This window comes from Onychostruthus taczanowskii, unplaced genomic scaffold, assembly GCF_017590055.1.
Source record: "Onychostruthus taczanowskii isolate IOZ18803 unplaced genomic scaffold, ASM1759005v1 scaffold2, whole genome shotgun sequence".
NCBI classification, from domain to species: domain Eukaryota; kingdom Metazoa; phylum Chordata; class Aves; order Passeriformes; family Passeridae; genus Onychostruthus; species Onychostruthus taczanowskii.
Genome location: NW_024499239.1, coordinates 13,780,605 through 13,805,572, shown reverse-complemented (window position 1 = coordinate 13,805,572; position 24,968 = coordinate 13,780,605). Strand labels below are relative to the sequence as shown.

The 24,968-nt window shown below is 35.9% G+C and overlaps 1 protein-coding gene across 4 annotated transcripts in view; it reads left to right on the top strand.

Annotated features, from left to right (window-relative positions):
- Positions 1-24,968, top strand: part of SLIT2 (slit guidance ligand 2) — a 258,466-nt gene that overhangs the window by 226,870 nt on the left and 6,628 nt on the right. For all 4 annotated transcript variants that reach the window (XM_041402669.1, XM_041402671.1, XM_041402672.1 and 1 more), the window contains 6 exons: positions 10,634-10,727; positions 12,566-12,703; positions 12,796-13,036; positions 13,375-13,505; positions 18,517-18,671; positions 24,172-24,460. In XM_041402669.1, coding sequence (XP_041258603.1) covers positions 10,634-10,727; positions 12,566-12,703; positions 12,796-13,036; positions 13,375-13,505; positions 18,517-18,671; positions 24,172-24,460 — 1,048 coding nt within the window. The remainder of the gene's footprint in view (positions 1-10,633; positions 10,728-12,565; positions 12,704-12,795; positions 13,037-13,374; positions 13,506-18,516; positions 18,672-24,171; positions 24,461-24,968) is intronic.

Below are 24,968 nucleotides of genomic sequence, written 5' to 3'. Positions count from 1 at the left end.
TCAGCCATCCTATATTTTTACTTCAATTGATCAAAGTTGAGCTCTGGGAAACTGTAAGGAGAGGTAAATGCATGAATTAATTTCATTTATTGAAAACCCAGTTAAGTCCTTTCTCATCCAAAATGTTGCCATCAGTAGTTCTACACACTGTTGGATTGCTCCCCTCTTTTAGGGTATTCAATTTTAAAGTCACTATTTAAATATTGGGAATGCACAACAAGTGAAGATGTTAAAACACAAATATAAGAAATACAGCTTCAAATCTAATAGAGGTATTCCTCCAGTACTTATTCTGAGTAAATTTTTGGTGGAAATTCCCCTGTGCAGGATAAGCTACAATATGTAAAGCAATACAAAAGCCAAAAACCTATTTAACAATATGTGGATGATCCATATGTGGGCGGACAGACATAATCTTCTCATAAGAAAAAATACTGTTTTGCCAAGTACCAATACCTTAATGCCTGAGTGCAATTGTCAGTTCAAGCCTTGGAAAGGAATAACAGGTAGCAGCCTCAGTGAGTAGAAACAGCAGTTCTCCTACAGTTAGTATTTCAGGTATATGTGAGTCAAGTTCAGCTCCCCTGGGATCAGCTGCTATCTCCTTTAAGAATGGGATCAGGTATTCTCTTGTGTAGGATGGAAGAATGCAAAGCACAGTCACATCAATCCAGGATTGCTCTTCAGTGGCTTCATGCTTAGAGGTTTCATATACCTGTCACATAGGAGATAGTTCACTTGCAAGTGCATTCATCCTCTGCAGCTTTGCAGGTGTTTTTACCTGTGCTGCTCATTTCTACATTTTCAACCTTACTTTGGGTGCCTTTAACTGTTACAGTCTGGTAGTTGGATTCTCAGGACGCCATGGGAAGGACTTCTTTTTATTAAATATCCATAAAGTGGATACAAAGGATTGTCTATATGTTCTAGCCTAAAACTTTGATTAAGTGCGCCTGTTGCATTTTTGGAGTATTGTAAATGAAATGTAAATTTTTAATTTACAGTTGAAATAAAAATTGAAGCATTTCTCTATATACCTCTATGGATAGAGAAAAAAGGAAAGAATAAACATTGATGAAATTTTTAATGTTTTCATTGCAGTTGTGCTTCTTTAGTCAAAATACAAGACAATGCATTTTTTAGTTTGTTTCATATCTGTGCATAATTTTACCATAATCATACAATGAGTTTTATAGATACAATGCCTGCTCATAATATCTACTGAAGTCAGTAAGACATGTGAGTAGGTGAGAGTCTTCTCACCAGCTCTAAAAGAAATCAAAACAATTTATTTCTAATCAGTAAGTTTAAGCCTCCAGTTAAAAACTGTTGAGAATTTACAATAGCTCATCAGACTTTTCTCAGCACTTTTTTTTAAAAGATGCTTTTGATTTAAATGCATCACTAGAGCCTCAACTCATTTTATAGTAATTGTAGCAAAAATTTAGGTTTTCCATTACACAGAGTAAAGTACAGAATTCTACAATATACTGTCTATTATACAAAGCATCTAAGAATAGGACACAGTGCGTGAGATCTGAAGTGATTTTTGAAATTAGTTATAAGGTGAAAATGTAAAACATTGAGTTATCCAAGGGGTCCTCATAGCTGTCATCTATGGTCCTACATAATAAATAACCTTCAGTATTAAGAATTAGGCTGAAAGCAGTCTGGGCACAGCAGGATCTCAAAAGGGTAATGGTCAGAATATAATGTAATTGTACAGTTGGCTCAAGTGTGTATGAGGTATCAAATAATTTGTAGAACTTATATTTTTCTCAGGCCTTTAACCCGAGGTGAAAGATAAATAACAGAATCCGTGACAGCTACGTATACAGTAATTTTCATGGGGAACTTTGTAAACACTTGGATTTTGATATTTGTTCTAACAGGTTAAAATCAGATATGCATATTTCTAATGTCTGCTTTTTATGAAAGGATTTTTCAGTAAATGAATTCATGTACTGGCTGGTCAAAAGTAGCTTAACAATCAGGAAAACAGGCTGTATATTCATATTCAGTATAGGCAAAGATTTTTAAATTCAGAGGTATTGATCTCTAGCTCAGAAAGTCCCTGAGCCATAAGTGGCACAGTGTATATACTAGGAAAATATTACTGTAGGCTTGTCCTGTCCTCTTTTTAATTAGCTTGACAATACTCTCATTTGTCCTTGTTCAACATGTCACAGCATATACTTACTCAACATGGAATTTCACATCCCAGAATATTTTCCTGGGTGAATGATTACCTGCAAATATGCTTTTCATTTCAGCAGCACAGTAGAAGGAAGAAATCAGCTGAAACGTGCTGGTATGAAATGTAAATAATTCTTCTACAAAGTCTTATTTTTATGTGGAGGGTTTTTCAGAATCCAAAATGAATGCAAAGAATTTTGCAGTGTAAAATCTAACAGTCTCTTTTTTACTTTTCTAACAATCCCTTGAAAATCAACACTTCTCAACTATATTGTGTTGTCTTAAAAACAAGCACTTAGAAAGCTTATTGTGTTTTTGCATAAGAATCAGGAATCTATTTTGCTCTGCCTCAGTTAAGTTTTACAGCAACCACCACAGTTACAGATGGAAAGTCAAAGAATGGTATTTGCACTATAATATGAGCTTTCTTAAGATGCCAGACTGTAACTGTGACACAATGTAAGCAAATGGAATCAACAGACATTCAGGGTTTCTGACGGAACCTGGAGAAATAAAACATTTAAAATACCTCACTATGTCCTGCACTCTTTAATCTTGCTATTCTCTTAACGTTACCATCTCCTTTATTTTAACGCCAGTCTAGTAAACTTCAGGTCATTTTATGTACATTCTGTAGATTACAGATAATCATTTCTCTTGCTCATTGTCATCAGTCATTAGATCACAGAACTAACTAATCCAGAAGTAAAACCTCTCTTACACCACTGGTGGCATGTACTTCTTACCTTTCTGTTTGTTTTGTTCTGCTGGAGGTGAGAAGCTTGCTTTGTTTGCTATATCAACCTCTCTGCTGCTATAGTTGTGCATTAGCTTAATGTGCTATGCTGTTGTATTACAATGTAAAAAGTCTCTTGTCTCTTCTGTCTTTGTCACTGCAAGCTGCTAATCTGAATGAAGTGGAGAAAGGTCAGTTGTCTTTTAAACCTATTTTCACTTACCTTGGTTTCTCGCTTTCCTTTTCTTAAAGGTGCATGGATTTCAGTTATTACAAATGACCAAATTGTACATAGATATAACTTAGAAAGCTCACTGCAAATCCTGAAATTAGGCACTTGGCTGTTGCTGTGAATACATGTCGACAGAAGGTTGATGATGATCACTGTGCAGGAGTACTTTAATACTTCATTCAATGTCTTTTTTTCAGATGTATTAAAAAACTTGTGCAGACATTGATATAGGACTGAAAAAAGCTTACATTATTGTGTTCTGAAATCCTTATTGTTCTCACCTAAAAGCCATCCCGTGGTTTCATGCTAATGTATTCTCTGTCTTACAGCACTGTTCTGCTTTAATCTTTTCAATAGATTGTGTTACTAGAAAATATGCTGGAGTATCAAATGGCAATCATCTTGCTCCTCATTTCTGTGGCTTCTTTTTTGCTGTAAATATTTTAAGAAACTGAAATGACCATATTAATCTGGGGCTATGGTAGAAGAAAGGTAATATTGAAGAGATTTATGACACTAACTTTGGGTGTTAGATTTTTAATTTTTTTTAAGTTTCTGCTTACCTATCACACACTAACAGAGATAAACCATCTTCTCTGCAATCTGATCATATATACAATCTGAGACCTACATAATCAATGGCAGCCTATTTATAAAGTTGCATATTTAGTTTTAAAAGCAAATGAATAATTTTGTGGTATACTTGCCATTAATTTGATAAATATATTTTCAGGTTTTGAAGCAATATTATATATAGTAATAAAAATGTGTTCATTATCCATGAAATAACATGTTGAGCAAGACTGCAGTTATATAATCTATGTTGCTTAATAACATCTATGTTGATTAATTTAGATATCTGATGAATAATTCCTACAACTTAAACTCATAATGTAAATTTTCTCGGTAACTGAGGCAGAGTATAAGAAATTTTCAGAAAATTATTCCTGCCACAGGTTTTCCATGCTTAAACTGTCTTCCATTTAGACATGTTGCTGTGTTTGCATTTTATTACTACTCATCTGGACCGCAAAAATAGCCTGGTTTTTTTCTTGTTTATTGTCAAATGTGAACTGTAACATATTAAAATGACTGATTATAGAAAGAACAGACTCCTCACAAACAAATTATCAAACATCCAGGGGATGTGAACTAAGTTTGGCTCCAAGACTAAGCAGATATATGTGATACGTGTTTATATTAGCTTGCCAGCTGAACATGGAAGTTATTGATAGTCTACAGGGTGCCTGGAGAATCAGTCAGTTTTATCATGCAAGATATCTTTTGAATTGTAACAGTATTAGGGAGGAAAAAAGGGATCATTTCAAGCAATTATCTCAGTTTATGCAAGCCTTAGACACAACCTTCTTGCCACTGCAATAAAGGAGTTACATTAGTACTTTAAATTCACTTGGTAATCAGATAAGTACCTTCCTGAAATTTAAGCATGCAAGTAATCAAATGCAAATCATGTGATATCAAACTTGATAAAAAGTTCAATAATTCCATCAAATTAAATAATAATTCTCCTCCTTGTAAGAGCTGTGCATTACAGATTCTTAGAATAAAGAGATGCATTTGTTATTCCTGCTTTTTATCACTCATAAAATATTTCGTCTAGCTTAATAAACTTTAAATTACCATTCTATATTAAAAACTCAAGTATTGAAATAATTTTACTGTATTAGCATAAAGGGGAAATATACATGATACTTGTGGCAAGCTGAGCTACCTGCTTCTGGTTTAGTCATTGCCTTGAGTCATTCTGGTCTATGATCCACCCTTCTGTTTACCTTGTCTTAAAACTTACCTGCCTAAAAGTTACTGGTTTTTTGCTGTTAACAGAGAACATAAAACAAATAGAAATGTTAAACTAAACTAAATTAAACTAAGCCCCATCTTATACTGAAATCCACAAGCATGGGAGATAGCTAAAAATATTTATGTGATGCTGAAATATGGGAGCACTCCAGCAATTTGACTCTAAAATTAAATTCCAAAAAGTGTTCAGATTTATAATCATAAACTGCATTCTACTGTCACTGAGAACTTTTGTTAGTTCTAAGAAATTTTGTCCCTCATATAGTCAATATTTTTATTTGTATTTTCTGAATAATGAGCTTAAGACCTGAAATAATTTATATTATGTACTGCACATCAAACTGAAGACTTAATAAAAATGCGGCAGTTTTCTGCATATAATTTGTTAAATGGCACTGTCATTTTCCACCCCCTGCTGCACTCTATTGGCTGCTTGAGTCACAGTATTAAATAGAGAGGTCCAGTCACAGAGTCAGACAGTGTTACCTAATTGATAAAACATAAACACTGCAGATGTGACTCACAGTATATCTTAACTAAACTCAGAAGATGAAATGGATATATAAGCACGCACATAAAATCCTTCTGTTCTAGCCTGTGGTAGGTATTGGGTATTTTGACTTTAGAAGAGGGAATGACCTAGGAAAAACCTGGGTTTTAATAATTAAAACTGACTACTGTCACTTTTGGATTCACTGTCTAGTTTTTTGGAGGGGGTTTTTTGGGGTTTTTTTTTTTCTTTTTTGTTTTTTTTTTTTTTTATGTCAAACTCAACTTTGCTAATAAGGGGCATTTTAAACTTGTTTCTTTATAAACTAGCCTGTAATTGGCAATGTGCTATTACATTAAGAAGCCCATGTCCATTTTTGTTAGAGCTGTCCTCTTCATTCAGAAATGTAGTGGCTGGCATTGCTTTATTTTAAATTTATTGACCAATTATTCAAAATAACAAAGATATAAATCCTTTTTCACCTCATTGCCTTGTTACTCATTATTCTCATAATGGAAAATCCAGAGTTAAGGGTCTATTCAACATTGAGAAAAGAAGGCTTGGGGAACCTTTATCACCCTGTTCCACTATATAAAAGAGTGGCTACGAGGAGAATGGAGGCTCCCTTTTTTGCAAGGAGTCACATGAAACAGAGGAGGAATGATGGGTACAAGGTACTTCTGGGGAGATGTCAGTTAGAATTAAAAAAGAGGGGAAATTTTTACAATCAGGACACAGAGCCATTGGGATAATCTTCTCAGGAAAGTGGTGGATTCCCCAACAGACACCTTTAGGATTAGCTGGAAAGGGTGCTGGGACATCTTGTCTCTTCTGCTTTTTCCAGATTATCCTTGAGGGATAAAACTGGTATTCTATGATGAAGTTTTTAGTGATTTATAATCTTACCAAGTCATAAGAGTGAATTAACACACCACAAACTGATCTGTGAATCTAGCAAACATAAAGCTTTGGTTACCTACATAAAGTAGCATCAGTACATATCATCAGTATTTCATAGCGTTGTCTGACTGTTTAAGTCTACATCAGACTATGGAAAATCTCAGTAAATATTTTTCTTGAGCTTGGAGGGTCATGTTCATTCATAATTCCACTGGTACTGGTTTCAATGCTACTCCATAACAGAATTCAGACTTCCTTAGATTAATTAAGGCAGATGTCTTGTGAAAAGAGTTATTGCTGGTTCTAATTAAACTTTGGAAGCTTTTCACAGGTTTTTTGACACATTATCCGCTACTTATTTTTAAACAAAGTAGTCTGTTCCTTATTCTCCTACATACAGAAATGTTCCCATCTTTTAAAAACAGAATTATGTAGCCAAGTTCTTGCAGAAGCCTCAGTTACAGTATTATTAGATGAATAAAAGAATGCCCTCACACATTGGTGTCAAGCTTCCTTGAATTGAGATTTTTTCCACAACCTTTTCTGATTATTTTGAAGTATGCTCTTTAAACATTGTATTATGTTTCTCAAATCAGGAAACTCTCTAAGATTTCCTTCCAGTAAAGCCAAGGAACCTAACTTGGTAAATCTGTGGTTTTCTGTCCAGTGAGTGTTTCACTTTCATCACTTATCTTTTCATATCAACAAAATTAACTACTTATTTAAATTCTACTAAAACTACTACTTGTCTCATTTAAATTCTGAATAACACAGTGGTTGTTCAGTATGTTGAAGGAGGGGTTTCTTTACCATAAAACTATATTCTTCAGTGGTTCATATTCCATATCCCATAATTTACTTACTGTTTTACATAATTTACATACCCTTTTTATTATCTTTTTTCAGAAACAGTTTTATTTTGGCCATGAGAATGCTCCATTCAGAAAAACCCCTATTAGCATTTATTACTATTAGCAGTTATTAACTATTAGCTGTACAAGACCTTGCATTTGGGTTATTTTGCCTTGTTGTTCTGGTTTTTACATCTTCATTCAGAAATTGAGTATCTGATGTACATATTTGGATTCCATCTTGATTTTTTCTTTACTGATCCTGTGTACAAATCTGTCATTAATGCTACTTTTTTTAATAACTAAAAGTTGTACTGTAAGTAAGGCTAATTTTTATGGTCACAGTATTTTTTTACATGAGTCTTCTGCTACATGGCCACCATCCTATTTCCTATTTGCTGCTGACTGTTTAACTACAGGTCCAAAAATATGATTCACCATGCAAACAATTTGCAAATGCAAGGGAAAAGTTTCCTTACTTTTCTGCTGTCACAGCACAAGAAGTTCTGCTTCTATGTGCTTTTCTAGAGTGCTCAGATCAAACTCTGACCATAATCTCAAAAATGCCTGGTGATGTTTGATGATGTTTGCAAGCCATTTGGCTGCAGTATGCCTGGTAGTGTAACATTGATTTTATAATTTGAAGTGGACATTTTTCAAAATGGTAAAGCTGGTTAAAACTTAAATGCCCAATCATTATGTAGGATTCACAGCCAAGAGTGGGAAATAAGGAGATTTCAAGTGCCCCTGAGCACTCCTCATGAGGTGATGCAGCTTTCAGTATAGTTCTGAAGATATTAGGGCCGGCAACCTATGAATACTAAAATGCAGTGTACTCTAAGAAATCCTGTATTTTATTTTAATCCTGCATTTTACCTGGGGGAGGATTTACAAAAATGTACAGGCTTAGACAGCATTGAGTAAAACTATTTGCCACTCAAGTTATTTCAGAAATGTGTGCCAATGATAAGCTAAGCCAAATCAATTTCCTGTAGCAAAATCAGTTTAATAAATTTGACAGGAATGGTAAGAATGCTTGTTCCTATTTTGCCACTCCTAAATTGCCGTTTTCTGGGTAGTTTGGTCTTCTTTTCACTGAACCATTGCTGTGAATGTATAAGAGACAGCAAGATCCAGCCCTGATTGGCAGATAGGCTCAGTGTGTCACTTTCAGAAACTCTCTGATATGCTGTCTGATTTAATAATCTTGGGAATATTTAGAGGTGCTTTTATACAAGTTAGTACTGTACAACCACATTTTTTTATTACTTGTAGTTGGGGTGTCATGTATTTGTCAGTTCTGCATGTAATTTAATATACAATATATGCAATAATAAGATATTTTATAGGTTTTTGTCTAACTATGGGAATGTGCAAAAACTGGGTTAAAACAACGGTAATTTTTGCTTATTCTACTCCCATGATCCTTAAAATCTGAACTCACTGTTCCCATACTTACATCTCACTCTTAAACACTGCTGCTCTTTGAACAGATTTCAGCTATTACAAGTTCTGCAGATTGACACAATGCTATGTGAAGAATAGCATTGAAGACCTATATATATATATATGAGTTTGTTTGAACAAAGCCCTTTGAAAAGGGAAAGGGATCTGGGTTTTGTTTAATATATCGTGGGATGCAAACAATCCCTGGTATTTCAGGATTCTTTGTGCACTGACCTAGTCATAACAGTTGCACATTTCCAGACTAATAATTCTGTTGAGAGCTTGAAAAGGCTTTGAGGGTAGAATTATAATCCTTTGTATTTGTCATCTTCAGTGGCCTGCATTTGATCTCCATTCAATTTCCTACATATATTGACAAAGTCATGTTGTTACTGACAGTTTTCCTGAGGCTATTAAGTGACCTGTTCATGAGGGCTATTTTCTTATGTTATCTTAAACCCTTGCAAACCTTTGTTTTCTAGAGAAAACACACTACTTGCAAATTGGGAATGTGGCATTTATTTATTTATTTACTTATTTACCTTTCTTTTTAAAATCTTTGTGTAGAACCAGTCTGGATCTTTTGAATGTCTGCAAAATACTTGTCTAGCTGTTTTTTGGCATGTCCTCTCATTTTTGAAGATGTGGAGGTCCCGTGTCTTATTGCACTTAGTATACATTTTTCAGTTGTGTTTTTAACTGGCATAACTGTCTTTGCTCCAGCTTCAGTTTTAACTTTTTCTCCATCCTTGCTTTAATACAGACTGTTCCTCAGCTCTTTTTTTGTTTATTTGTCCTCTGCACTGCAAGCCACTGCCCTGCTTAGCTCAGTAAAACTGAGGGATACCAAATACCGCCTCTTTGAAGGCAAGTTCGGTTTGGGCAGTGAAAATGTCTGATCATTCACTCCTTTCTTCTGCTGTTTTGTTTGTCATTGTCATTGTAATGTACAGTTATACTTCTCATAGCGTGCCAGCTCATGTTTTATTACTGAAAGGGAATAAAGGACAGGGACAATCCTACTCCTTCCATAGTTCCAGAGTCTGATGGACCTGTCAGTTCCTGAATTCAGCAGGCACAGGGTTTATACCTGTTTATTACACATATATTCTCCATGTGGATGTTGGAATAAGAATACCTACCTTAAAAAACAGTGATTACAAGCTTAGCAAGTGCACAATCCTTGGTATCATCTGATAAGTTTGTTAGGGAACAAGGTAGTGTTGATCTGTTTACAAACCTGTGTTTCCTTTTCATAAAGTTGCAAATAAAAGAAATTTAAACCATATTAAAATACTTTTTGCGTTATAAGCCCATTTTGGAAATTAGAGCCACTGCCTCTGTCAGCAGGGAAGGATAGACATTTTACATAGATTTTTTTTCTTTTCTTTTCACAGAACAGATTATAGATAATTATGATACATTAACAAATGCAAAAAATGGAGAGTCATATTTAAGGAAAAGTAGAAAACAAGTTTTCATTTTTGGATAATTGGAATTGTATTGACATGCAGTGATATTAACAGGTTTTTTTCAGGTAATAGACTACTTATAGTGATAGAGCAAATCTGGATATATCTGTGTGTTATGTGCTTAGAAATAAGTAAAAGACAAGCATATTGATGGTTTTTTTGTTCTAGTAAAAATCACTAGTGTTGATATATAGCAGAACTAGATAAATATTGTAAAAGAAAAATATTTACAAAATTACTATTTCTATCCATGTATAGATGAAGTTGTACTTGATACTGTTTATGAATGAGTTACCAGGCATATTATTATTTATTTTTGTTATTTCTGTATTATCATTTATTTATGTATTAATGCTTACCATAAAGGTATTTATTGCTATGTAAAGTTAGCAAAGGAGTTTTTAGCCATTGCTTTTAAAATTCCATTCATTGCTGTTTTCAGGTCACTGTGATATTTTCACTGAATTGACAACATACATTGTATTTCAGGTGAACTCTGTGAGGAGAAATTAGATTTCTGTGCCCAAAACCTGAATCCTTGCCAGCATGATTCAAAATGTATCTTGACACCCAAAGGATACAAGTAAGTCTGAAATGTTATTAGAGTCTGACTGAATTGAAGTTTGTATTTTTCTGCCCTGCTTAGCTTCCTTTCCTTCTGTTTAAGTGGAAGCCAATTCTATTCTCAAAGTACTAATTTTGATTATTATTAAACCTTATGGCAGAACAGACCATTATTTTAATGTAAAGCTGCATTACTATCTTAAGTATGTTTTACTGAATTTGTCTGATCTTTAAAAGGTCTAATTCCAACCAGATTTTAAATAGAAACAAAGGGTAGTCTTTATGATCATCTATACAAAACCCTCATAGGAGTCTGAGCAGTAGGAAAATAATTGCATTTAATTGAAGTGGAATAATTATATTGCTTTTAGGAAGGCACGCTGAAAGGTATAAAGTAAAGAAGTCTCTCCCCAGGAAAGCTAATCTTTAATTACACCATATCTTTATCATGATTAATTAGTATGCACAATTTAAAATTGTTTTAATAGGTTTTAGGTTAATAAATACGGGAAACCTGCAGATCTAAATTGTTCCCACAAGTGCCTGTTTTATGCACAGCATGCTTTTGTGCTAAAATCAGATTGTCATTCCCACTACTTATAAAATGACATTTTATTTAAAATATGGCATAAAAATATTAAATATTCAGTTGAATGTGAAATTAAGTTGATAGTTTACAACTGGAAAATAGAAAAATGGTTTCGTTTCTGTTGTAGTGCATTATGTTTGTTTTTTCATGTCACTTCAATAAACCTAGTTTAGTATCTTTTACTCTACTGTCCAGTTCATTAATCTTTCCTGTTACTTTTAAATCAGAAAATAGCACATGCAGTATACTTCAGAATGTATCTCAGTCAGACTTCTGATAGATTGCTTTATATTCTTTTTCCCTTGTCTTGTTCATACCTGTTGTTGAATAAAAAATGAAACATATTTGATTGAAGTGCTAAATTTATACTTACATGGCCATTTAAAATCACTCTAGCCAGCTTAGAGAAAATTTTAGGTAATAAAATAAATGATGAGGGAATCACAAGATCTAATGAAATCAATTAAAGACATCATAATTTTAAAAAAAATATTATATGGATTCATGGATTTGTAATACTTTCCATTAATTTTGGACAGAGTTCTGAGCATTTGCACAGTCCTATACATGAGAATTCCCTGGAGGAATGCCACTAGCATTAGCAATGAGAGTTTCACATGGGAAAAAAAAACCCAAACAAACTAACAAAGATCATTGCATACTCTCTTGAGGATGGGCTGTTTCTAGACCAGTGGGGCTTCAGGGAGGACAGATGATTGGTTTTGAGACTTCTGTTAGTTCACCAACCATGGAGCTATTTTTAATAAATCAGACTGGTGGAACCTTAGGAGCAAAAAAATTATGCATAACCTTTAAACTGCATAAACGGACCATTGGTCTGTTCATAGCTGTTCAGTTGACAAAGAGAACAACCATCAGTACAAGCTTCAGATTCTTTGTCTTGGTTTCACCAGCCAAGCATATTGGTTATGTTTAGTGTTTGCAGCCATGAATAACATCCTGTAACATTCTGTGTCTCTCATAAATTCTAAAAACTGCCTAAATTGTTCATTAGGGCTCTCTAGATTTGCACACAATTCTTCAATATAACAGCAGGTGTGCAAACATTTTAATTAGCAAACGTATATTCATGACATGTGTAAATTCCCCCTCTAAGTATGATGAAGCTATAAAGTCTGTGCACAAAGTATTAGTAATGCCTTTTTTCCATTGATTTTTAAACAATACAGTAGTTCTTTAACTTTGTTATAATCATACTGGGTCATTAAAAGGCACTGTGCTATCCAGTTTGCTTTGATGTTTTACAGATGTGATTGCACACCTGGATACGTAGGTGAGCATTGTGATATTGACTTTGACGACTGCCAGGACAACAAGTGTAAAAACGGAGCGCAGTGCACTGATGCAGTTAATGGATACACGTGCATTTGCCCAGAAGGGTACAGGTGAGAAAGATCAGAAGGCAGCACAAACATGGATGTCTTCTGTCACAGTTGTTTTTTCTTGGAAATACTGATTGTTTTCTGTTTTCATTTAGTGGCTTGTTTTGTGAGTTTTCACCGCCAATGGTTCTGCCTCGCACCAGCCCTTGTGATAATTATGAATGTCAAAATGGGGCCCAGTGTATCATAAAAGAAAGTGAACCAATCTGTCAGTGTTTATCAGGCTACCAGGGTGAGAAATGTGAAAAGCTGATTAGTATAAACTTTGTCAACAAAGAGTCATATCTGCAAATCCCTTCAGCTAAGATACGCCCCCAAACCAATATCACTCTACAGGTAAGCTTGCTTGTGTTGTAGATTCTCTTTTCTGGAAAAGAGAGTAAATGACTTTTCATGATGTGGAAAATGACCCAAAGTTGTCATTGGCTCACTTAAAGAGCTTTTCATAGTTTGAGCTAAAAATCTAGAAGAGTTAATGCAATAACTCTATATTCACATTGATGTAGATGGGCTTATTGATAGGAAGAGAAAGAGTTTTGTCAGGTTGTCCTTCAAAAAAGGATTTTATACTGAAGTACCAGACTATGGCAGTAAATTCAGAGATTCACTTAATACCTTATTTTTTTTAAATACCTAATTTTTGTGGTTTCAAAATATTTCTATCTTTTAACTAGATTGCCACAGATGAAGACAGTGGGATCCTGCTGTACAAAGGCGATAAAGATCATATAGCAGTGGAACTGTACCGGGGTAGAGTGAGGGTCAGCTATGACACAGGATCATATCCAGCCTCTGCTATTTACAGGTGAACCTGGATGAAACACATTTGTAACTGAAACAAAACCTACATTCATTACTTATATCAAAGTCACATTTTTTTAATACATGATTAAAAGAAATATATGCAAATTAATGTGTTGTCAGACACTTAAAACTTCTTGCCAAAAGACGTGATTTGGTTGGCAAGTAACTCTAATGCAGATATGTCAGATAAATAATATATTTGATGCATTAAAACAGAATAAGAGTTAGCTTTCAGCAGAATATTTATACATTTGTAAAGCTGACATGTAGCAGTGGAGTTTTTTCTTAGTTGTAACTGCCAAATAATTTCCTAGTGTGCTGAGTAAAATGAAAAACTACACTGTTTAAGCAGAAATTAAATAGAAGCTTCTCTTCTTTTCTCTGTTAGGCAGTCATATAATGTGGGATTTTTCCCTGGCAAGTGAAGAGAAAGCAAAAACTTGATTCTGAAAAAAAGCACTACCTATGAAAAAGAAATGGCTTTTGCTTCCAAAGTCATTAAGAGAAAGAATCTACAGCTGCTTGTGTAGCATAATTTTTGAGGGTTTTTTTCAAATCATATTTCTCTGTCTCTCTGAAAAATTACCACCTGAATTTTTTGTGAGGTATTGTATAACTTCACAGGAATTAGCAAACAGTCATTGCAAAAGTGAGCAGAAAGACAAGAGGCATCACTTCCTGGCCTTGACTGCCCTCTTGGTGCTAATATTACTTTCAGAAGTAAAAGGGAAGTATGAAATCAGTTTTCCTTGAATGTTCTTTTCATTCTTTTTACATCTTTTATTGTAAAATTATATATAGGTATATTTGCTTTCTAGGGTTTGTAACAGTGACACTGTTCTGCATCCTATTAGGGACATTCCAGTGAAAACAAACGATTTTTATAAATTACTATACTCCTGTTCAAAATAATGTTATTTTTCTTTGCTGTCTGGGTTGGGGCTACACAAGAAATTTAGATTCTTTTTTCAGGAGTTCAATTATTTTTGTTGATTTTTATTTCAATAGGTACATCTGTCTGAGGATAAGAAGCAATAGGAATGAGGGTCATATGTACTTCCAAGTTATTTTGGCTCCCATTTCTATAATCTATTTAGGATACTTCTTCTCTTTCAAAATATATATTTCCTTCCCATAAATTTAAGCTTTCTATTTAAGCTTTCCCTTTAGAAAGCTTATGGGCATTATTGAAATATAATAAATACTGGTAATTCACCCTTGTCCATTATAGTTATCTATAAAGATAAATCTAGAATGATTGAAAAACAATGCTCACAAAGGAAAAAAAACCAAAAAACATAAACATGGAGGGAGTTAATAACGAAGTGACCAATTAACAAAAATTCCCAATTAGGTTGCTGTTACAAAACAATAAGAAGCATCGCCCCTACATTGTTGATTGTTTCTTTTGAATTATGTGACAAATGAAGAATGCAAGTGTAGTGAAGAAAGGGACAGGAAATGTAGTGACATGTTACAGAGTGACAGTTGTTTAGTGAAGCAGATGCACGCTTTTAGTGTTAGTTTTGTTTCTGTTACTGTTATTAACCTCCGTTTCATTTCTGATGTGTATGATGGTGAGTTTCTGAGATATTTGAAAGCTATCATGTGATAGTCCAACTGTAGTGAAGTCTTCTGCTGTTGAGGCAAGGCTGAGGGCATACCTCATCTCTTTCTACAAAAGTCTAAAAGAAGATTGTAGCCAGGTGAGGGTCAGACTCTGCTCACAAATAACAAGCAATAGGATAAGAGGAAAAAGCCTCAAGTTGCACCACGAGAGGCTTGGATTGAATATTAGGAAAAAATTCATCACATAAATGGTTGTCAAGCCTTGGAACAACTGCCCAGGGAAGTGGTGTAGTCACCATTCATGGGGGTATTTAACAGAAGTGTAGATGTGGCACTTAGGGACATTGTTTGGTGGTGGACTGGCAGTGCTGGTTTAGTTGCTGGATTTGATGATCTCAGAGGTCTTTTCCAACCTGAATGAGTCTGTGGTTTCATCATTCTATTTTGGAAGCCATATATACATTTCCACATTTGTGCATAGGTATATATGTGCATCTAGTGATAGCTCTACAAATTGTGTACTGTTTAATTTCAAGGAGTATGTTGTAGCACAGAATCTTTTACACATTTTACTCAAATCCCTTCCTTATTTCCAGTTATTTCTGTTTTACCCTCCCAGAATCTTTGTGATATCTCCTGCCCTTTTTGAGGCCTTACCTTTTTTTTATCCATTCATTGCATGTTGTCTTTCTGTACTTTTGTTACCTATTAAAGCTGTCTCCTGGAATGTTTCCAGTCCTTCCTTCAGTCCCTCCCTTTTGCTTCCCTCCTGTGCTCCCAGTTCATGGGAACTGACTGCAGGAAGAGCCATCATCCCAAAAGCAGTCAACAGTCAATCCAAGAAATGAAATGATGGCACTGCCAAGACCAGTAAATAATATCCATTCATTGGAGATGGTTATTTGGAAAAATTGGATCCACTTGTGTTTTATTCTGTCTGGGCATCCATTTTTAAACGTTAACTGTTTTTTACATAAAAAAAATATTTTCATTCCGTAAACTAGTTGTCATCATATATTTATTGGAAATATGGGACTATTTATTACCAGATCATTATTCTTCTACAGAGTACCAGAAGCCTTAAATCAGTTCTTCTTACAGCTTTTCATTACGATCTATGCATTCAGCTCTCATATCTCCAATGGGAAATGGGCAAGAAGTAATGTAAGTGCATTGGCAGGAAATACTGCAGATATGCCTTGAGTTTATTTCCTCTTCAATTTAAGCCACCCTTACCTAGGAGGGCTTCTCTTTCTGCAGTAAATTTTTACCAGTGAAACAGTTTAAACCAGAGGCTTTTAATAATCACTCTTATCAGAGACACATTCCCTTTACGCATTATGGTTTGTATATCCCTGGAATGACCCCTTGCTCTAAAAATGCATTTTTTTTGTGTCGCTCTTATTTTTCTAAATACTATTGAGTGAATGTTTAGAAGTTGTAAAATAAGTTTCCTTGAAACAAGAACATTACATCAGAGTTTCTTGCTTCCTGAAGTCAAGAAGTTATATGCACTTTGATTTTTAGCACTTTTTTTTTTTGGCCTGGATTCATTGTAATACGTTAAGTAACTTTATTATAGCATCTTTTATATTGCTTGATCAGATCAAACAAACCTCTTGATACCTTGAATAAGTCTTTCTCTTTAGGAATGATAAACCCTGACCATTTCCTTTGCCCCTATGGAAACTGGCAGTCCCCCTCCTGGCAGCTCCCATAAAGTGTTTATTGTGCCAGTGTCTGCTCTGTCATGTGTTTGCACTCTCAAATAGAGCTGGGTTTATGTAAAGCATGCATGCTACCATGCAGATCTTTGATCCACAGTGAGCAAAGGCTGTTCACAGAGTTGGTAATAAATGGCTACAAAGCTATTTAATGTGTCACAGCTGTGAATGACCAAGTGTGCTGCTGATCTGTTCCAGGACAAAAGCAGTTAGGTTAATTAAAGCATCACTAAGGATGTTTTAAGGTAATTTGCTTGATTTTTGCCTTGAGATTTAGGAACTTAATCCCTTTCAGCTATCTTGCTTTCTCAATGAGAAGAGCTAATTGACTGTGTGACTGTCCATTTCAGGCTATCATACAATTGGTTCATTTAAATAACTTTTTTTCAAAGGATTAAGCTCACTTATTTGATGGTGCCCTGAAACAAATAAAGGCTTTCATGGGAATGCTTTTAATGTCTGGTCTCCGGACTACAACTCACACCTTCCATGCATATAATCAGCTCTATTTCTCCAGTGGAAAATGGACTACAAGTTATGCATGTACAATGATATATTCAGTCTCAGAATTGAGTAAAGGTATTCTTCCTTCTCTAATGTATTTAAGCTGTGTTCAAGTACAGAGTAGTTCCTGCACTTAAGCACTTGCTACATAGATATTGAGGCTGATAAGCACTGGTAGCCCTTTTTTGTGCCTAGCAGCATGAGTAAGCTTGTCCTTAGGCAGGGTAAGCACCATGCTTGAAGCAAGCATTTTCACCTTGAGAACAGAACCTTCAGGCATTCTCCTACTAGTGAGTTCATATCTTGTTAGTAAGCAGAAGAAAATTGTAGATGAAAAAAAAAATACAGCATTCATATTCACTGTATTAACCAGAAGCAGAATACACTTAAGTAACCATGCCAAATAAAGATAACAAATAACTTTATTGCAAGTGTCAGTGGAGCTGTCTGGACCAATGATATAATTTTGTCTAGCAGGACTAAAGTTAGATTCGGTTCCGTATTCCATGAAATGGATTTATGTACCACTGGAGTTGACTCAGGCTTTCATGCTTGCAAGATGTGTAAACCCAATACTCTGCAAAATGTAGGATACACACAGATTTGCATGCAAATATGATCTTTGAGTAACATTAGAATCACATAATGGTTTAGGTTGGAAAGGCCCTTAAACAATCACCTAGTTCCATCTTCTTTGTTATGGGCAGGGACAGCTTCCACTGGCAACCCGTCCCAGTGTTTCATATTAACCATATTAAAGAATTTTTTCGTTATGTCACTTCTTTTTCTTAATAGATTATATCTTGTCTATATCTACCCTCTCTCAGTTTAAAACAGTTGGGCTGTAAGCTTTTACTACAGGGCCTGGTTTAAATTCTCTCTCCATATTTCTTACAAGCCCCCTTGCAATGTTGAAAACCTGCTATAAGGTCTTCCCAGAGCACTCTCTTCTCCAGGCTGAACAGCCCCAACTCCCTCAGCCTGTCTTCATAGAAAAGGTATTCCAGTCCTGTCATCATTAGTCCAGAAGAAGGGATGTTGTATTCTATTGGCTTTTAGGTATATGTACATGTCTTTCCTTAAAATGTAAATTTCAGGGGAATGCACTCCTAGAGGAATTCTGATCTGAAACTATATTGACTCTTAAAGGGGAAGAAGGTAAAAAACTGTTATAACCTGACCATCAACTGTTTATTATTAACATTTATTTTGCAGTGTGGAAACAATTAATGATGGCAATTTCCACATTGTGGAGCTGCTAGCTATGGATCAGATTCTGTCTTTATCTATTGATGGAGGAAGCCCCAAGATAATTACCAATTTGTCCAAACAATCCACTCTGAACTTTGATTCTCCGCTGTATGTAGGAGGTAAGAGGATTTTGCTGCTTCTTACTAGAGGTATTATAGATGATTTACTGTGGTAACATGGTTTAAGAAACACATTCATTGTGTTTCTTAAAGAGACCCATTTATTGACATGACACCTTAAGATGAAACTTTGGCAGTTAGTGTCAATAGCTTCAATTTTAAGAAATAATATATCCTCAAACTATACTGGTTGCTTTTTTGTAGGTATGTCTATTTTTTGTGACTGTGAAATTTTGTCATTTTCTGCTGTTATTTAGCCTTTTATTATACTGAAGGAGTGTGCTTAACATTGTTTAGCTGCATGAAGACTTAGTAATGCCTATTCAGAAAGTGTAGAGTGGTAGCATTCTGTTTTGCTCATTTTACATTCCTATTTCTCGGTACAGCTGCCTCACTGTATATGTCAGGGCTTGGGTTTTGTTTGTTTTGAGGAAAAAAGAAAATGATTGTTTAATTGTTTGTTTAACTTGAGCAGCTAAAATTTTGATCATTTGATGCCAGTTACTCTCTAGAATTGTGAGTTCAAACACATTGTTTTAACTAGCAGTTCCTGCTGGATTTCTATGGACCTGTGCAATCTAGGTAAAAGTCAGGAAATTCAGCCAACACTTAGTGCCTCCTTACTTGGTAGCAAGTCTAAGTTCCTAGGGTTCAGAGATTCAGCATGGTTTTTAAATACTTTTTAAATGCTACAGATTTTCGTGTTCTACTTAGTTTAACCTTATACTCTTACAACAGGAGTTTCCTTCTGATCTGTTCTTTCTGTTAAAAAAAAATGTTATTTCTTTTTCATTTTGCCTATTTCTGACTGAGAATAACTTTTTAGACTTAAGCGTCTTGCCTCCTTGCAAAATACTGTGCCATCAGTGGTACATTTGTTTGATGTACTGATGCCTTCAAACGTGGATTGCCCTCCAAAAATGCACATTGCATTTTTTCCTGTGTATCACTCCTGTTTACACAGTATTCTATGCTACATTGGAAGAGGGGGTCCTAGGCTCCTGATAGGACACTGTGTGCTTGCTTGCTTGCTTGTATTATCAACATCAGTTTGTTTAATGACTGCTGAGGCCAATTGTACGACTTGAAAGCTGAGCTTAGTGCAGAACAATAATCCTCCTGTCTGTTATAAGCACCTTTTGATGAAATGAGGCCAGACTGCCAACTGTAAACATTTATTCTGGGCACATTCTTACCACTGTGATGCTGATTTGTGACATATAGTTCACTTCCTTGCTTCTTCACCCTGCAGATCTGTACCTCCATTAAGAGAATCATACTAATCTGCATTGTCATCTTCAAGTATCAGAAGAATAACTTTTGGAAATAACCTTTTCTCTTAGTGGTTTGATACCTAAGAGCAGCAGTCTTTTGCATTCTAGTGCATGTTCCTTCGGGAGGTTCCGTGTTTATTCTATTATAATTCTTCACATTCAGGCTCCAAACAGACAATTATTTCTGCTGGCATAGTAAATGTTGATCCAAAAAACAATAAAAACCAATCAAAAAAGCACATTGTAAAAAAATAAAGGAAAAAAACCCAGTAGGTTGGCATTCAGATCTTACTTTTCTTCTTCTTATCTAATTTATCTGTTTATGACTTTTTTAAATTCTCAAGACAGGTAGCTTTCACTCTTGTATCTTTATATCACCAATCTTTTTGAGATTCAATAATTTTTTTTCTTATCCAACTATATCTAGATATTTTTAGGGAATTTGATTACACATTTTCATCAGTTAAGAACTTAAATTCTCACTAGGTTTTTTTACAGTATTTTTATCTTTGCCAAAGTCTTAGTTTGACACCTAAATCATCATGTAGCTTACACTTACTCTTACCACTTTCCTGCTAAAATGGCATTTCTGATAAGCATCACCTCAGTTGGCAGGCTGAAATTCAGACTTAATAGCAAGCCCTTATACAGTGTGTGCTCTCATTCTCTCTCATTCCCTCTTGTTCTGCCTTCCCCCCCACCTTTTTTTTTAAATGTTACTTTTAAACTGCACTAATTGATTTATACCTTTTGGAGGTTTTTTGCCTCTTCCGAGTGTATGGAGTGTGTGGTCAGAATACACGTGCTTGTTATTTTTCAGTCTTTCTGTAACAAATTTCAGTAAATCATATTGAAAGTGCATGGCTTTTGTAAGAATTCTTAAGGGACAATCTGTTTCTTCTCAAAAATTCTTCAAAGGAGTCACAGACATCACTGATACTTCACATTCTTCTCTCGGAAATTAGAGCATATTTTACTAGTTGAGAGTGGCACCTTCTTTCATGGATGTCCCTATTTCTGAGACAGGTAGAGTATCAGCTGCTTCTCATTTGTGCCTGCTCTGTTCTGGCAGCTTCTAGAATTAGATACTTGTTTCGACAGTTTTACTGTGTGACTGTTATTTAAGAGAGATTCCTACCATTTGCCTCCTTGAACAGTAATTTACCTGCAGTCAGGTTCAGCATCCAAAAGCTTTAAAGGGGGTGGGAACTACTCTCTTACCTTGCCAAAAATCGATCTGAAATACTTGTCTGTATTGTTTCTATGTCAGTTCTTTCCTAACTGGTTAAGAATCTTTATATAAAAATTATCTACGAAATACTGCTGAAGAATATAAGCAGGTTTTACACACACTTTGGCCTTCTGACATTTAGTATCTTGCTAGAAGAAGCAAAAGTGTATAGGCTGAAAGCTTGTGCATATGTTTGCATTGTTTCCAAATGTCTCCCTTATTAGAGAAATAGGCGAAAAACTTGTGAAGCATGTGTGATATACCTCCTATTGCCTGGTATCATGCATACATGCTTATATGGTTCCCAGAAATCACATCTAAGTTTCCTGACACTTTCAAGTTTGATGAACATTATGAGAGTGTGGCTTTCAAGGGAGACAACAGGGTGAAGGCGCCTTGATGACTCTGCCCTGTCCCTGGTTTGAGAGTACGGCAAGTAGATGTGAGGAGATTGAAACTCATGATTGTTTGCTGTCTTGAGTCCTTCAATATAATAGTTCAAAGCCTGTTTTACAGTTTGACCCTGCCTGGGTGCCAGGTGCCCACCAAAGCCACTCTATCACCTCCCTCCTCAGCTGGACAGGGGAGACAAAATGCAATGGAAGCTCGTAAGTTGAGATGTGGACGGGCACAGATCCCTCAATGATCACTGATGTGGCAAAACAGACTCAACTTGAGGAAATTAATTTAATGTATTACCAGTCCAAATCAGTAGGATAAGGAGAGGTAAAACATTTCTTAAAGATACCTTCCCCCCGCCCTTCCCTCCTTCTCAGGCTCAACTTCCCCCCCATCCCCTAATTCTCTGTCTTCTTCCTACAAGCAGTGCAGGCACATGAGAAATATGGGTTATGGTCTGTTCATCACATTGTTTGTGCCACTGCTTCCTCCTCAGAGAAAGGAGTCCTTCCCCTCTTCCAGTGTGGGGTCCCTCCCATGGGAGACCGTTCTCCACAAACTGCTCCTGCATGAATCCCTCTTTTCCCATGGGATGCAGTTCTTCAGGAACAGGCTGCTCCAGCATGGGTCCCCCTCAGGGTCACAAGTCTGAGTAAAACCTGCTCCAGTGGGGGCTCCTCTCCTCACAGGTCCTGCCAGGAACCTGCTCCAGTACAAGATTCCCATGGGGAGACAGTTTTCTCTCAAGCACCCACCTGCTCCAGCATGGTCTCCTCCATGGGCTGCAGGTGGATCTCTGCTCCCCTGTGAACATCCATGGGCTTCTGGAGCACAGCTACCTCACCATGGGCTGCACCACATTCATTCCTGCATGGGAATCACCATTCATTCACCATTCATTCACCATTCATTCCTGCATGGGAATCTCAGCAGCTGGAGCACCTCCTCCCCCTTCTGCTTTACTGACCTCAGTGTCTGCAGAGCTGCTTTCAAATAATCTCATTCCTCTCTGGTCACATCTGTACAATTACTCTTTTGGGGTTTTTTCCTTTATAGGTATATTATTACACAGCTGTTGCTACCATCACTGACTGGCTTGGCCTAGGCAGACTTGACAGGTCCATCCTGGACACAGCTGGCATTGGCTCTCTTGGACATGGTGGACACTTGTGGCAGCTTCTCGGAGAAGTGTCTGTAGCCCGCCCACTACCCAAAGCCTGGCCACACAAACCCCATACACTTAGTTGACTGATAAGATCAAAGAAGATTAGGCTCTTCAACAGTATGGATACAATATTGTTCATTTCTGTAATCAATGAAGCCTAGCACAAATGAAATTACAATACCCTCTAAATGAAAGGCAGGTCTACTTCATTAGGTTACACAGCATTTCTGCATGACTCTTAACTGTTCAGAGTAATATAGGAAGTTATTAGAAGTATCAGTTTACATGGTTAAGGAGCAACTATACAGAACATTGCTGCTTTCTTGTCGTTATTTAAGTACCAGAATGAAAATTGTTGATTTTGCCTAGGAATAAACCTACACAGCTAATAAGAATATTTATTTTAAGGTAAACAGATCCTTTTTAATGTTCAGTGCACTTTGATTTCCATCACTTGTGAATCTCAGGACTCGTTTGGGCATTTGTGTATTCATTGTTAGAAAGCACTCTCTTAAGAATTGTCTGCTATAGGCTAATATGTTGGCAATAAGTAAAAAGAAAACAAAAAGCAGGGGGTAGGAGTAGAAGAACTTCACGTTTACAAGAAAACATTTGATAGTAATGTTCCTTCTGAATTATTCTTGAATGATTATAACAGGATAAGTGCATCACATACACCTACTGCTCTAATTACACCTTAACAACTATAGACTGTAACAGAGGAATTACTCTGAAAATGGTCAACACTGGGGATAGTTGCATCATCTAAAAGTGTATACACATAGTAGTTGGATGTTGCATTATTTTTATTATTGTTTGTTTTTGACTGTAATGGCAAACTATGAATGGCTTTTAGTTTTATTTTATTAATCTGGTTTTGAGACATGCTAAACAAAAGTATTTTTGGTTTTGGAGCCTCAACCTGTTAAACTATCCTTTCCAAGAAATTTTCCATAGCAAACCTCACATTTGAAATGTGTATGCTAGCTCCATTTTGATGAGCTAGTCCTACTAAATTCTTCTGGATTTGAGTATCTTAGCTAATAAAAAAAATTACATATCAGCTGCTAAATTTCAACAACCTTTGTTTCTGGGATTCAGAAACTGTGTGCTATCCTGGACTTAAATGCACTAGGTCAAAACCAGGCAAAGCTGACCTTTTCACAGCTCTGAGCTTCTTTGCTGATGAAGTCTTTTATTCATCTCTTAAACATAACTTAGAGACTTGAAGGTTTGGAGCTGGTTTACACATATGCTTGACAACGAGGACAATTTCCAAAACCTAGATTATTGTTTGTGGTTCTAGTTTGAATAGCTAAGAATAATTAACTTAGAAGAAGCATTCCTTTAAAAGTATTTTAAAAATGGAGAAAATGGTATAGAAAATTGTGAGACTATTACACTGATTATTTGCTATTATCCATTTCCTAGGCATGCCTGTGAAAAACAACGTAGCAGCTTTGCGCCAGTCGCCAGGGCAGAACGGCACTAGCTTCCATGGCTGCATCCGTAATCTGTACATCAACAGCGAACTCCAGGACTTCAGAAATGTGCCCCTACAAGTGGGAATTCTGCCAGGTTGTGAGCCTTGTCATCAGAAAGTTTGTGTGCATGGCACATGCCATGCTACCAGCCAGTCAGGCTTCTCCTGTGAGTGCGAAGGCGGCTGGACCGGACCGCTCTGTGACCAGCAAACCAACGACCCGTGTCTCGGAAATAAGTATGTCCTTCCTCAAGAAAAAACAGTAGTATAATGTGCACATACATCTCCTGTTACGTGTATTTTTTTCATAAAAGTTCGCACTTGCAAGAAGCAATGTAACCTGGGCATGTAAAATGAAAACAGCATCCAGGTTTTAGCATGTGTTGTTTCCATAAACCAAATGAGGGAAAGTCCCCAGTTCAGAGGAGCAGATTCACATATCTCACTGAAGTTCTGCCTGAAGCCTGGGAGGTGCTCCTGCAGACTTCTGTATGGGCTCCTTTTGTAATGAGATTCACTGATGCAACTGTGGGTACAACCCTTGGCAGAAAAATAATTTTGAAGTAGTTGCAAATGGAAAAAAAACCCTATTTTCTTCCTTTCAGTTGTAAATAATGAGGTAATTAAACCATTAATATCGTTATTATTAATAATAATATTATTAATAATAATATTCTCTACTGTGTTTATGAAAAATTATACAATAGACATACGAAATATTTTCTATTTTCAGATCACCCCAGGT